Raw genomic sequence first — 16161 nt, 5'->3', positions numbered from 1 at the left:
GTGATCAGGGTTATCCCTGATGGATAACAGTGTGTCCTACTCTCCACCATAGCCTCCACACTGTCCAGACTACAGCCAATCACAGAGCCAGCCTTCCTGATCAGCTTGTTGAGTCTTGGTGTCACTGGTTCTGATGCTGCTCCCCAGCAGATCACGAAGAGTACACTGGCCACAACAGACTAGTAGAACATCTATAGAACGTTGGCCACAACAGACTGGTTGAGCATCTATGGACATCTTGCCACAACAGACTGGTAGAACATCTCCAAAATTTTGCTGCCCACATTGGAGGATCTCAGCTTCCTCTGGAAGTACATTCTCCTCATCCCCTTCTTGTATACAGTATCGGTGTTGGATTTCTGATCCAGTCTATCATTGATCTTAATGCCCAGGTACTTGTAGTCCTCCAACCCACTCCACAAAGTTATCAACTACAGCCTTGTATTCCCCTTCCCTCCGGACATTTATACACCCGACAACAGCCGAGTCATCGGAAAACCTAGAAAAACCAACTAGGAGTTGCTCTGAAAGTCAATGGTGTATAAGGTGAAGAGGAAAGGGGACAGCATAGTCCCCTAGCACAGTTCCCTAACCCTACTGTGTCCAGCTTTGGCTGAATGGTGTTAACAGCACTAAAGAAATCAAAGAAAGTGATCCTTACAGTGCTGCCCCACCAACCACATGCATGTGAGCGCGTTGCAACAGGTAGATGAAAGCATCGTCAATCCCCAAATGGGGCTGGTAAGCAAGCTATAGATGGTCTAGCAGCTCCCCCTTCACCTGAGGCCTCTGGTGGGCCAAGACCAGCCTCTCCAGCGCCTTCATCAGGTGGGATGTGAGGGCAACTGATTGGTAGTTGTTTACTTCTTGGGGACAGGAACCAGGCAGGGTGTCTTCCACTACACCAGGACTCTTGCCTAACTCAGGCTCAGGTTGTAGAGGTGAGTGATGACCAGAGACAACTGGCTGGCACAGGTCCTCAGTATCCTGGGGCTGATACCATCGTGTCCTTCCTCTGATGGAGTCTCTCGAGCTGTTTTCTAACCTGGCTAACCTAGTCACCAACATGTGGGGGGAGGGGCTTGATTTCTTCAGTGGAGAAGGAGGAGGGAGGGCTGGATGTGGAGGTGGAGTGCGGGGGTGGGATGTGAGGGGGAGACAGATGGCTGTGAGCTGAACCTGTTAAAGAAACCATTCAGGTCATTGGCTCCTCCAAACCGCCTGATGGTTGCCTTTATCTCCCTTTATCTTCCCACACATCTCTCATATAGTTCTGCTGGAGTTTGGTCTCCAGCTTCCTCCTGTAGTTATCTCTGCACTCCCTCAGTTTCTTCCTGACCTCGTCTGCACTCTCCTTGGTTCACTTGTTGTTGGGGAAGCAGCATAAAGTCCGGGTTGGCATGAATGTGTGCTCACAGAACCTGATGTATTCTGTGTTTCTGTCAGGTTGATGATGTCCTCCCCATGTGGCTCACAGAGCACATCCCAGTCCATTGTATCTAACCAGCAGTTTCCTGAGTCCATATCCTCACTGTCCTGGTGTGGGCAGTGAGGATATGGGGGTGTACTTGGGAGTTAGCAGGACTGTAATCAGATCTGCCCAGGAGAGGAAGGGCTGTGATGTTGTATGTATCCCTAGTGTTTACAGCAGGGATTGTTGTTTCTGATGGGACAGTCAACGTATGGGTGGACGGTGGGTCCAGGTCCAGTGAGACATGATTGAAGTCACCAGTAATCCCTGTAAAGGCCTTTTGGTGCTGGGTCTGCACCCTGGTAATGGCAGAGGTGGTGACAAGCTGCAAAAAACTCTCTGTCCACACAAACAGTGCTGAAGCCAGGTACTAATACACTGTTATCCACATTATCCACATGTAGTGTGATGTGAAACACATCACACTACACTCACGGTATTCCCTCTGGGTCTTAATCAGCATGGTGAGCCTGTCTGTCTTCCTCCCCAGAGACCTCACGTTTCCCATGATGAGAGCTGGTACCACTGTGTGGAACCTCCTCTTCTTCACCCTCAGCTTGGCCCCAGCAATGCGCCCCCGGTGCCTCCTCTGCAGCTCCTCCTGGATGTCACAATCAGCTGGTTGCTGCTGTAAACAATCTCGCCGTCGCGTCTGAGATCCTCGGTTGCCATGTGTTCAAAAGTACAAATAGTCTCAAAAAAGCGTCCAGAAAAATAAAGGTCATTATCTCAGGTGATTTGGCACTAACAGGTAGAATCACACTGATGACAGGACAGAAATGAGAGAGGAAGAATACAAAAACAAATAAAACTCACAGGAGCTACTACAAATGCCACCTAGTATGGCGCCATGTTCGCAACAGGAGGATGAATGACGTGTTGTTGAGGTCGGGCCAGGTCACATTGTCACGAAGGTGGGCATACATGTCAAAAAATAGCACAAATTAATATTAATAATATTGATTAATTTTGCAGGCACATGGAATATGTGAAGACAAAGACATTATGTCTTTATGATAACAACATGACTTCTGACATTTTGGTTTTACTTTGCAATTCACAGGGTCTATTTGTTAATAAACTTAAGCATTGATTTAAAATCTGGTTTAGGTAAATACCTTAATGGTGAAAAGTTCAAATATTGAATTTCATTCACACTGAATTTCCATGCTTCACTCATTTATCCATAAGTCAATGAGGTGGGCTATGGGCTGTGGGCTCGGACCACAAAGCTCTCACCCACCAGATCGTGGCCAGAGTGGAGCGCTTCCCTGCTGAACAATGAGTTGGACACATATCTCCCTTTACAACCATTAATCTGATCTCTTAAAAGCCTTAAATCAGCCACATTATCTCTTTAACCAAATTATTTTTTAAAGTTTTGTATACTATAGTAATCTATAGTAATCCCCGAAGGGAAATTAAGAGCACACTCTAGTTTCCCATTGTCAGCTAACACTCCAGCTCCAGGCGGCTGGGCGAGAGTGGGAATCGATCCGCTGATCTTGGAGCATTGGACAATCCGCTCTGCCGCTCAGCCGCTTTACCGCTGACACCCAAATTACAGCTTCTCTTAAACTCCATCTTTTTTGAGTTATCTTTGATCATTTCCCTACTTATTTGGACAGCACTTTGAAAGTTAAATCGTAAAATTATCTGTTTAACCGTTTCCCAGTTCCAAAACCTCTTTTTTTTAAATTATGCTATATTAATCAGTTAATTTCAATACATCATCTCATTTACATGTAGTCCTGGTCCTTGTTTATTTCTTGTTTGATGAGAACTAAGATCAAGTGATCACAGAACACCAAATTTGTCACACATTTGAACTATTATGAATTCAATTTATCTTGAAAATTAAAATCAGATGCTTCCCTATTAATCAGAGTAAATTGGTTGACAATCTGTAGGAAGAGTCCATTTTCAAGCCAAATTTCAGATGATCTGATTATTCCAGTTTCTCAAATGAAAAAATTATATCTGTGTAGAGAGCATGTCCTACAGACTCAGTCACAGTACGTTTTATTTTCTCAGTAAAATTGGATGAACTTGGTTGTACCTTTTGATATTTTGAATTTGTTGCTGTAGGGTAATCACCATCTCCTTAAGTGCTGATCAAATATATGATGGATTTAATTTTTACTCAGTGGGATGCAGTTTGATTTTTTCTGTTTTCCATACAAAGATGATCACCCAAAGAAAGGAACACTTGTCACACGTGGAAACATTTTGCAAGCACCAACGTAGCCAATTAAACAAGATAAATGTTGACTATTTTACATAAGGACGAAGTTTGAAGCAGCTGAATATGTTCCCAATGAAAACTCTACAATAAAGTTTGAATAGCCCAACAGCAGAAGTCAGGCACCGATGATCCACTGACTGATCACCTAGTACCAGCTGTCCTAATCAATAAGACTGATCTGCTACAATAATTTCTGATGGGACACAAGTTATTTTGATTCTTCATCTGCAAACGAATGTATACTAAAAAAATTGGAACATGCATCTCAAAGAGCACCGCAAAGGAAAAACCACCGTCACTGGTTGCGCATGGCGCACGATCGACACACCAGACAGAGACGGGCTCCATCCTCCATCAGTGGACCAGAACACCAAGAGAAAAAAACACAGTGACGAGCTTTGAGTGGAGCTGTGGACCTTCTGGACCTGCGCATCAGTAGAGAATGTGTTCCTCTGAACAAACTGCGGCAGTTCGACACCTCAAGTTTCAAGCAGCATTAAACGCAGCATCGCGTTCACAGCTTTAACGACCGGCGGATTTAACGGAGGAGCGCGCAACCCGTCCTTCATCCGAACCGACGCACCCCCGGTTCCTTTACCTGCTAATGATGACAGCTCCTTTATACATGACTGAAAAGGTTGGCATGTTGACATGGAGCCGCTTCTCCGGTAGGTCGGTCGGAGGTTCTCCTGCCTTTAACCCCGAACCAGCAGCCACATGCTGGCGCGTCTAATTCCAGCCCGGCAGACCGTCTGCTCCGAGCATCTCCACCTTCACCCACACATTTAATCTCTTACATAATTCTCCAAAAAAAAAAAAAAAAGAGAGAAAAGCGAAAACAAGGAATCCGAGGTTTAACCCTCACACTTGTTCCTCCGTCTGACTACAGTGGCGATTTGTTGCCTCTAATAAGGCGTCAAGTTAAATGTGCATGAACAGACAAGCCCGCACTGTCATTATACAAGATTAGGGTTAGGGTTGGTTATAGTAAGTAGAATATTTACGTGCATGTAAAAATATAACCAGGGCTTGTATTGATTTGTGTTGTAACAACAAGATCTCATCATTAAATAACATTTAAATGATAATTTACAACACAGCAAATCAAATATTTCTTCATTCCCCAAACTGACTGTCGCTAAAAGGAATTCAAACAAACTGGAGGGAATCGGAGAACACATCAGTGCAGAGATGCCCCACTCTCCTTTAGAAACCAAAAGAAATATGAAGGATACCATGGTGTTAAGCAGTGATTAGGTTTATTATGTTCACTTTAGGTTATGCTCCTCTTAAGGTCTTGCCTCCACACAAGAGACTGACTCTCCTCTGCAGCACCTCAACATGTTGATGTTACCACGACTGCTACGGTGCAGCTTGGGTCTGACAGCACCAAATCACAACACGGTACATCAACCCACGTTCTGGATGAGTTCTATGGAGACCCAAACATGAGAAAAACATTGTTTTGACTGGCTGGGTCAGAAGTAATGATAGATTTGATTTCTATCAGACTTTTCTGGACACTCAAAGTGCTCCACAGTGGTTCCGTCATTCATTTCATTCACTCCTCATTCATACATGATGGTAAACTACACGTGTAGTCACAGTTAACTGGGCCGACTGATGGAAACATGGCAGCCAATCTGCGCCAAAGGCCTCACCGCCCACCAACGGAACATTTAAACACATTCACAAACCAGCGAGTTCTTCACTGGAGGCAAGGAGAGTGAAGAATAGAGAGAAATTCTGCGCAGAACCTGTCAGAGATAACTTCATCTGTGTGTTCGTTGTTTGAAAAGCGTTTTTAAACAGAGTGCAACTCACTGTTGTAACTCAATCAGGGGTAAAAAAGCTCACTCAACAGTGAGTGGAACTTCAAACATTAGAGGCGTTGTCTTCACAGCTGAATCCTTGTTCTATCTGTGCTTTCATGATGATGTGCAGCTTTTCAATATTAACAGTAATGAACTCTATGATGATAGCCGGGTAATGGTACAGACAGGCAAAAAAACAACATTCAGCCTGGCTGAGATGTTCTGTATGTCTGCGACATTTTCTAATTCCTGCCAATGTGAAGCAACTTCACAGTCACTGAGTTGGAGTGAACCAACATTTCAGCGATCTGAATCAATACTCTCATCAACTTTTGTGCCACCTTCTTACACAGAGGTGGCACAAAAAGGCCACAACAAGGAGGGATCTCTACACTGCTTTTATTTATTGACCGTCAGGTGGACCAAAGCATTCACTGGAGGTTATGACGGTCAAAACATTAATTTTTAACGGAGGTCAGCAGTCATTCATGTTTTTTTATCAGCTACAATAAATCCTACTAACTGCTGAATAGATCATGTCTGACTGAATACTTGCATACATTATGAACCACTGAAATCATAGAAAGTAATATCTAATAACTGCACAGTACCTCCATTTATATATAGGATCACGCAGAATAAATACTAAGGGAATATGATTAAATATGAGTATTTTTACTACAGTTGACAATTTCCTAAGATATACATCAGGTCAGCGTAGCTTCACACGTCCAGGCCTAAAAGCAAAGACATATCAGCCAATAAAATGAGTGGAAAACTTACCTGGCAAAACCTAGAGGCACTTTCAACCTTTGGAACATGACTTAGAGGAAAGCCTGGATATCAGTCTTGCTGTTAACATTGGTTAAGGATACGTACTACAACTGCCAGTCAGACACGAGGTGGTGTGAGATGTGCCAGCTGATGAGGAGATAAGCTTATAACAGAAAGGATCACGCACAAATCCAAATGGAATGATGTGCTAAATATAGACTTTTATGAGATGGCTACTCAACTACTCCACGAATTAGCATACTTTATAATCCAGTTTATTTCTTAACTTCTTCTTTCTGTCACAGTGGGGTAGCGGAAAAACCTCTCCCAGTTTTCAAATGATATCTCTAACTGTTTTGGTGAGTGTGTTAGTTCAGTGGTCCCCAACCATTTTTGCGCCACAAACCAGTTTAAAACACCAAACAAACAACAAAATAAAACGATACAACCAGCAGAAAAATTGTTTCTGTAAATACAGTGCGCCCTCGCGCTTTCGCACATGAACACTCGCCACTCCACCTCATTGCGGATTTTTCGTAGGCAGTCACGTGAAACTGAACACACATTTAAAGGGTGATGGCATCCGGAAGTGTGCTCCGTTCCATCAGCCTCTGACTTTTGTGAGACAAAAGTGCTTTAAACAGATAGATGGTGGTTTAATATCCGTATGGGGAGGGTTTATAAATGTTTAAATTACCATAAATAATATGATAAATAGATTATGATCTTGATCGATTCCTTAATCACATGTGGTTCCTGGAACGCATTAACCGCAAAGAACAAGGGAGCACTGTATAATAAATGCGAATGCAACTTGTTTTAGGAGCGTCCTCATAGCAGCGTCCACAGACCGGAGTTGGAGACCACTGTGTCAGTTGACTTGTGTTAACACGCAAAGGATTCAGAGCATTTATTTAGGATTTATTGCATTTTCTGGTCTTATAACACATGTCCGAGGACTAAAAAGGGTAAATGCAAGACAATGTCTGGTAGGCAGGCTTCGGGAGGGACTGACCACCTCAAGGGCCACCCAATTACAGTAATCCCTCACTTGTTTGTGCTTCAAGATGCACGGCACCACTACATTGCGGATTTTTAGAAGGCAGTCACATGATACCCTAGGCACACGCTATTGGCTGACAGCGTCCGTGTGTGTGCTGCGTTCTGAGAATCACGGAATGAAGCGCACTTCCGTGAAACACAAAAGTGTTTTAAACAGTCTATCAGAGTGTGGGAAAAGGTATAAGATATAAGGTGGTTTAATATCAGTATGGGGAGGTTTCATAAATGTTTAAATTACCGTAAATAATAAAAATTGTTGCTATACTGTGGAATTTTGTATTTCTTAGGTGGTCCTGGAACGCATTAACCACAAGTAACGAGGGATTACTCTTATAAATAATAAATAGTTTGTCTATGTAGCCACAAGAGGGCACAAGCCAGTCTCTTATTGTGCCGGTCCTAAGCCCGGATAAATACAGAGGGTTGTGTCAGGAAGGGAGTCCGACATAAAACTTTTGCCAAATTAATATGTGAATCGAATATATGACTTTCATACCGGATCGGTCGAGGCAGGGGTTGACGACCACCATCGGTGCTGTTGACCTACAATTTCCGGTGGAAATTGGACTACTGTTGGTCGAAGGAGGAGAGGAGGAAAGTGTGTTCATAGGAAGAAAGAGAAGAGGAGCACCAAGAGTATAGGACTGAGAGTAGGGACGTTGAATGTTGGGACTAAGACAGGAAAAGGTAGAGAGTTGGTTGACATGATGAAGAAGAGGAAGGTAGACATACTGTGTGTCCAAGATACAAAGTGGAAAGGTAGCAAGGCTAGAAGTTTAGGAGCAGGGTTCAAGTTGTTCTATCATGGTGTAGATGGAAAGAGAAATGGAGTAGGAGTTATCGTTAAGGAGTTGAAGGAGGAGTTTGTTAGGAATGTCCTGGAGGTAAAAAGAGTGTCGGATAGAGTGATGAGTCTGAAGCTAGAAATAGAAGGTGTGATGTTCAGTGTTGTTAGTGGGTATGCTCCACAGGTAGGATGTGAGCTGGAGGAGAAGGAGAAATTCTGGTTGGACTTTGATGAAGTGATTCAGAGCATACCTAGAAGTGAGAGAGTTGTCATTGGTGCAGACTTCAATGGACATGTTGGTGCAGGAAACAGAAGTGATGAGGTGGTGATGGGCAGGTTTGGTATCCAGGAGAGGAATACAGAAGGACAGATGGTGGTTGACTTTGAAAAAAGGATGGAAACGGCTGAATACTTTCATGCAGGAGAGGCAGGAACATAGGTTGACCTATAAGAGTGGAGCACACAGGTAGACTACATCTTGTGTAGACGGTGTAATCTGAAGGAGATCAGTGACTGCAAAGTAGTGGTAGGTGAGCGTGTAGCCAAAAAGCAAAGGATGGTGGTGGTCTGGTGGTGAGGAAGACGAAGAGGACAAAGGCAGAGCAGACGACGAAATGGTGGAAGCTAAAAAAAGGAAGAGTGTTGCATGACTTTTAGGAAGGAGTTAAGACAGGCTCTGGGTGGTCAGGAGGTGCTTCCAGATGACTGGACAACTACAGCTAATGTGATCAGGGAGACAGGTAGGAGAGTACTTGGTGTGTCATCTGGAAGGAAAGTAGATAAGGAGACTTGGTGGTGGAATGAGGAGGTACAGGAGTGTATACAGAGAAAGAGGTTAGCTAAGAGGAAGTGGGACACTGAGAGGACTGAGGAGAGTAGACAGGAGTACAGGGAGATGCAGCGTAAGGTGAAGGTAGAGGTAGCAAAGGCCAAACAAGGGGTTTATGATGACTTGTATGCTAGGTTGGACAGTAAGGAGGGAGAGACTGATCTATACCGATTGGCAAGACAGAGAGATAGAGATGGGAAGGACGTGCAGCAGGTTAGGGTGATTAAGGATAGGGATGGAAGTCTATTGACAGGTGCCAGTAGTGTGATGGGAAGATGGAAAGAGTACTTTGAAGAGTTGATGAACGTGGAAAATGAGAGAGAACAAAGACTAGAAGAGGTGACTGTTGTGGACCAGGAAGTAGCAAAGATTAGTCAGGAGGAGGTGAGGAGGGCACTGAAGAGGATGAAGAGTGGAAAGGCAGTCGGTCCTGATGATATACCTGTAGAGGTTTGGAAGTGTCTAGGAGAGGTGGCAGTAGAGTTTCTGACTGGGTTGTTCAACAGGATCTTAGAGAGTGAGAAGATGCCTGAGGAATGGAGGAGAAGTGTGCTGGTGCCCATTTTTAAGAACAAGGGAGATGTGCAGAGTTGTGGCAACTACAGAGGAATAAAGCTGATGATCCATACAATGAAGTTATGGGAAAGAGTAGTGGAAGCTAGACTAAGGGTGGAAGTGAGCATTTATAAGCAGCAGTATGGTCTCATGTCAAAAAAGAGTACTATAAATGCAGTATTTGCTTTGAGGATGCTGATAGAGAAGTGCAGAGAAGGCCAGAGGGAGCTGCATTGTGTTTTTGTAGATCTGGAGAAAGCTGATGACAGGGTGCCCAGAGAGGAACTGTGGTATTGTATGAGGAAGTCTGGAGTGGCAGAGAAGTATGTTAGAGCGGTGCAGGACATGTATGAGGACTGTAAGACAGTGGTGAGGTGTGCTATAGGTGTGACAGAGGAGTTCAAGGTGGAGGTGGGACTGCATCAGGGATCAGCTCTGAGCCCCTTCTTCTTCACTATGGTGATGGACAGGCTGACAGACGAGGTTAGACAGGAATCTCCATGGACTATGATGGGAGGCAGGTGTACATTATTGGTTTGAAACATAGGAAGAATCAAAAAAAGGATTGGCAGATTCTAAATTTTCTTCTTGGCCAAGCAAAGATGGCAATATATCTGAGCAGGAAGACAAATGTTAAAGGTTCGTCTGACTGCAGTGCAGAAGCCGTTTTAAGAAGAATGTGTCAAACAAGAATCAGAATCGATTTTAACTATTTCAGAGCTATGAATGATTTTGACACTTTTACGAACCTATGGTGTCTGTGTTGAGTGAGGAACTTCAGTCAATGGTTGGTTTAATTCACGTATATTTTGCTTATGTCCTTATATTTCATATAATTTGTTTTTGAAATGTGATATCCTGTTTGCTTGAATGTCTTTTGGATTTTATGTTAACGTGACTATGTTGTATGTCAACTTTTCTGAATAAATGTGGTTTTAAAAATCCAAAACCTTCTTCTTTTTCTTCTTCCTCTTCACTTTGAATCACATGCAGAACCCGAGTCATTGTTTGAAAAACCAATACCATAATATCAGCTGCATGTTTCAAAAAAGTTGGACAGTGGCACCAACTGAAAATCAAGACTGAAAATGTCATGAAATGTCATGACAGAAGATGTCATGACAGATGGTGGAACATCTCAACATGAAGTTACCTGACAGTCGGTTGGCAACCTTGACAACATATGCCAAGTATAAACTGTTTCAGGGAAGGCCTTTTTTATTGAGCAACAGAATAAAGCCATATTTTGCATGTATTTGGACAGCAGGGCTCTGTATTAAGAGAGTCCAGGTTCTTAAATGTCCTACCTGTAGGTCTGTCAGCTACTAAAATGTTAGCAGAATTATGAAATGTTAAACGTGACAAAAGACACCCTAAACTCCCGGGCAGCTGACATCATCCGTTAGGAAAGAATGGACAATGACATCCATCTGCACATCCAGCCAATAGAAGTTATTCATCTAAGTCACTTTCTGGTAAGATATTCTTTCAGTCTGATATCTAATGATGTGCTTATGTTCTCTAACTTCTAATGTGTATCTAGTATGGTACCTATATTATGCTAATTTAAGGGCACCTTTGATTTATAATGTTGATTTAAGCTTGTGAGGCTCTTTCGTGGTTGATATGTTACCCTATGATGAATGATGTCTCATTATTCTTTCACCCAATGAATGCTAGATGGCACAAGCATGACGTTTAGTGTGCTTACACTTACTCAGACATCAGGCCCCTAATTACAGTTTCTATCTATACTAAACAAAAACATGACACATGTTTAATGTTGCTGATTATGATTTAAACATAATCTTCCTGTCTAAAAAACTGAATTGACAGGGTTTGCAGTTGGAGCTGACAGCCTGTCAAAGAGACATGACTTTCACTTTGAACATAAAGCCTTATATTCTTCAGCAGCTTATTCTCTTTCTTTTTTTCTGCAATACATAAAGTGGTTTTGATGCATGTTTGAATTTTAGATAGCATTGTAATGTATTAGCCACCTAATTTCTTAAAATGAGCGTTTGATTTTGGGTGACTTGTGTTTACTTTCATCACCCGCTGGATTACATAACACATAAAATCCTGCATTTTTAAAAATCTAATACCTAGAGAAGCTTAGCAATCCTTCAAAGCGAGTGAAGGGGGAATGAAGGGAGCTTCAGACACAAACCAAAAATAAGGTGAGAACTTATTTTTGGTAAGTGCTTTAGGGAAACATCTAAAATATTGTATTTACATTTGTACATGTTTCATATGTTACCATGACTGTAAATCCCTTCAAATACAAGCTTTTTGAATTTCATGCAGAAGGACAAATTACCACACACAAAAGCAGCGCAGTGTAACACAGATGGTGACAATATGCCTCAGCAAAATGAAGAAGGATAGTAGGATGTCTGTGTGTGTGGTATGTCTGATTTCAAATCATACTACACCACACTCATTAAACACACACACATTGAAATTTATAATTTATAATGCCTGGTCCTAAACACACAGGAGTGCATGCAACACACACACACACACACACACACACACACACACACACACACACACACACACACACACACACACACACACACACACACACACACACACACACACACACACGCACGCACGCACGCACACTCACACACACACACACACACACACACACACACACACACACACACACACACACACACACACACAGATTTATTCTCTTCTTCAATTTGGCAACCATGGCAACAACCATTTCCCTTCAAACTTTAATCACTAAATCTACACAGTGGGTTGTTATCAGATTATGGGATTATCCAATCCACATGGAGAAATCTAACAAACCCAGACCAATCACAGAGAACATGTGTGTGTGTGTGTGTGTGTGTGTGTGTGTGTGTGTGTGTGTGTGTGTGTGTGTGTGTGTGTGTGTGTGTGTGTGTGTGTGTGTGTGTGCGTGCAGAGCAGTACAATAAAGGACAAAAATACAGACATCAACGTCAATTTTTTGAAACAGTGCCCTCTATAGGTAGCAAGCGGAACTACAGGTTCAGTGAGCACAGACCCTCAGGTCAGACTTGTTCTGTGTTGTCAGTAAAATGTAGTGTTTGATCATATGTTTTATACAATGCTGTAAACTACCGAATCCAGATTTTCTTTCACCATTGAATGTTCTCCTATTTCTCAGAGTTGTACAGAGAGAGTTTACTTGTAAATCATTCGTTACTGAAGAGATCCGGTCATGATGTCAAACCTAGCACCACTCGAAATGTCCGTCAGAACCATTTCATATTGTGGCAACATTACGTGTGTTGTTATGAACAGTGTAAAAGTGTAAATGGAACATTTTAAACAGACAGTGTAAACATAACCAGTTTAAACACAAACAGATGTAGTTACAGGTAAACACACAAACTGGACAAATTCAAGAGGGGTTGAGGAGGTTGACAGCTTTGGGAAAAAAAGGTCGCTTTCCTCCTCTGTGTCCTACAACCGGGGCAACGTGACGCCGCTGTGAGGGGAGCCACTCAAAGGAGGAGTGTAGAGCGTGTGAGGAGTCCTGCAGGATTTAATTGGCCAGTCGGAGTGTTTGTTTCTCGTATGTGGGGGAGAAGGATCTGTTTGGAAGTCCAATGATCTTAGAACAGACTTTTGTGATCTTCTCCAGGCAGTTTCTGTTCTGGAGGCTGACACAGTAAATGACATGCTGGTGCACTTGCTGATCATCAAAAGTCCAACACACCAGTTTATCTTTAATTACTCTGTTTAATTTCCTTTAACTTTCTCAGTTAACTCCACCAGTAGTTAACATCAAACAGCAGCGTTTACAGAGATGTGGATAAAAGAAGGACCAACAGGGTTGAAAGTCAACCATTAACCTAAAAAGAATTATGTCTGTTGATTGCTTATTTATGATTAAATTAATCCTCCTTATGTTTTTGTTTTGACAAATCTTAAAGTTAATAATCTTAAATTTCATGTTCACTTGATCAAAGTATGTTTTTGGAGGAGGAAGGAAGCACTTCAGGTTAATTGGCTGTACCCAAAATGACCGTAGGTTTGAGTGTGTGCGTGCATGTTTAGAATTAAATCAAAATAATAGGAGAAAAAAACATGTACTACTAATAGAAATTAACAAAATGCATATGAAATTGTGTTTCCTGCATCTAGATTACTGTAAGTACCCCACACTCCTCAAAGGGAAAGTATCAACAACATAAACAGACAAACCACATTCACTAAAGATTTTCATTAACGTGTCTGCATGGATCTCTACTAACCAAGTGGTTAGTAGAGATCATACTTCCCTCCTAATGTCCAAACAAAGACAAACGGTACATGGTTGGGAAAACTGACACAAAAGATCAAATTTGTTCAAATTCCAAAGTCCACCCAATACTAAAGAATTTGTCACAGACAGCATTCCAGCATTAATATTGATGTGCTGCCCACACTGCTGATAAAATGACGCTCAAATGATGCTCTTCAAAACAGATGTATCCAGGAAGTATGGTTGGGCTTCTACAGTCATGGCCAAAAGTTTTGAGAATGACACAAATATTACATCTTCACAAAGTCTGCTCTTTCAGTTTTTATAATGGCAATTTGTATATACTCCAGAATGTTATGAGGAGTGATCAGCTCAACTGCAATTAATTGCAAAGTCTGTCTTTGCCTTGAAAATGAACTTAATCACCAAAACACATTTCCACTGCATTTCAGCCCTACCAAAAAGAACCAGCTAACATAATTTCAATGACACACAGGTGTCACACACATTAATACAGGTGTGGGTGATGATGAGGACAAGGCTGGAGATCAATCTGTCATGACTGGACACTTTAAAAGGAAGCTGGTGCGTGACACCCTTGTTCCTCTGTTAGCCATGGTTACCTGCAAGGAAACATGTGCAGCCATCATTGCATTGCACAAAAAGGGCCCAATAGGGAAGTTTTTAGCAGCGAGTAAGATTGCACCTCAGTCAACTTTCAATCGAATCATCAAGAACTTCAAGGAGAGAGGTTCAATTATTGCCAAACAGGCTCCAGGGCGCCCAAGAATGTCCAGCAAGCGCCAGGACCGTCTCCTGAAGGTGTTTCAGCTGCGGGATCGAGTCGCCACCAGTGCAGAACTTGGTCAGGAATGGCAGCAGGCTGGTGTGAGGGTATCTGCACGCACAGTGAGGCGAAGAGTTTTGGAGGAAGGCCTGGTGTCAAGGAGGGCAGCAAAGAAGCCACTTCTATCCAGTAAACACATCAGGGACAGACTGATAATTCTGCAGAAGGTACAGGGACTGACTGCTGAAGACTGGGGTAAAGTCATTTTCTCTGATGGATCCCCTTTCCGATTGTTTGGGGCATCTGGAAGAAGGCTTGTTAAGGAGAAGACGAGGTGAGCGCTACCATCAGTCCTGTCTCATGCCAACAGTGAAGCATCCAGAGACCCTTCATGTGTGGGGTTGCTTTTCAGTCAAGGGAGTGGGCTCGGTCACAATGTTGCCTAAAAACACAGCCATGAATAAAGAATGGTATCAAAACGTCCTCCGAGAGCAACTTCTCCCAACCATCCAAGGGCAGTTCGCCGATGAAGAATGCCTTTTCCAGCATGATGGAGCACCTTGCCATAAAGTAAGTCATAACAAAATGGATCGGGGAACAAAACATTAAGATTTTGGGCCCTTGGCCAGGAAACTCCCTAGATCTTAATCCCATTGAGAACTTGTGGTCAATCCTCAAGAGGCGGGTGGACAATCAAAAACCCACACAAACTCCAAGCATTGATTATGCAAGAATAGACTCCCATCAGTCAGGATTTGGCCCAGAAGTTGATAAACAGCATGCCAGTGAGAATTGCAAAGGTCTTGAAAAAGAGGGTCTATTGCATGAATTCTGTGTAATTCTCAAAAAAAGCTTTTGGAAGTGATGAAATGCTTCAAATTGTATTTCATTATAACACAGAAACATCTGACTAAAACATTCACAGTGTCTCTCTGATAAGTTAAGATCCAGTTTCATGACTAAAACCTTTCATTTCCCAAAAAGCCAGGTGTTATTTATAACACAAAAGATCTAAAAAGTGAAGGTGACAGGAAGTACAATGCTGTGAATGTTTTAATTTATGACCACCCAACCTTCACCTGGCACTACTCACATCAGCTTTAAGGTCATTGATGAACTATTTCAAGGTCAACATGACTAGTTGATAATGTAAACACTTCTAAACGTGGCATAAGGATGTACATTAGACGCTCACGCAGAAGGAATTCATCTACCTGCTCCCTTTGCTGTGACAGGAGCCAGACTTTTCGAGCTGACTCCTCTCACTTCCTCTCACACCCTCTCCCAGCATGCACCAAGAAAGAAAGAACACAAGTGTCTGACACCTCTGACACTTCAAAATGCCCAAATTACCACTTTGCTAAGGGAGGAACATCAATCAGCAGAGAGGTAGAGAAGAAAATCAGCACCCAATGTTCCCTTTGGTCGAATATAGTCAGCAGTCTGTTTCAGAATCACTACTTCAGTAGAGAGAAAATCATTCTGGTTTATCGATCATTTCCTTAGGGAACTGGGATGAGTGTAGTCATGAAAAGGCTAATTAGATTGCAATTACCACACAATTTACCTGACAAGGACAAATGGAGCT

The 16161-nt window shown here is 42.5% G+C and overlaps 1 protein-coding gene across 3 annotated transcripts in view; it reads right to left on the bottom strand.

The window, feature by feature from the left end:
• Nucleotides 1-16161, bottom strand: part of si:dkeyp-72e1.9 (syntaxin-binding protein 4) — a 70685-nt gene that overhangs the window by 44284 nt on the left and 10240 nt on the right. The window contains exon 1 of one of the 3 annotated variants that reach the window (XM_068336864.1): nucleotides 6314-6443. The exons of 1 other annotated variant lie outside the window; for it this stretch is intronic. In XM_068336864.1, coding sequence (XP_068192965.1) covers nucleotides 6314-6351 — 38 coding nt within the window. In that variant the 5' untranslated portion in view covers nucleotides 6352-6443. Of the gene's footprint in view, nucleotides 1-4314; nucleotides 4493-6313; nucleotides 6444-16161 lie in introns of those variants that run through there. One more of the 3 variants, XM_068336863.1, reaches the window with a different exon arrangement.

The sequence above is a fragment of the Antennarius striatus genome, chromosome 16, assembly GCF_040054535.1.
Source record: "Antennarius striatus isolate MH-2024 chromosome 16, ASM4005453v1, whole genome shotgun sequence".
Classification (NCBI taxonomy): domain Eukaryota; kingdom Metazoa; phylum Chordata; class Actinopteri; order Lophiiformes; family Antennariidae; genus Antennarius; species Antennarius striatus.
Note: the sequence above shows the minus strand (reverse complement) of the source record. Positions and strands in the feature narration are given on the sequence as shown.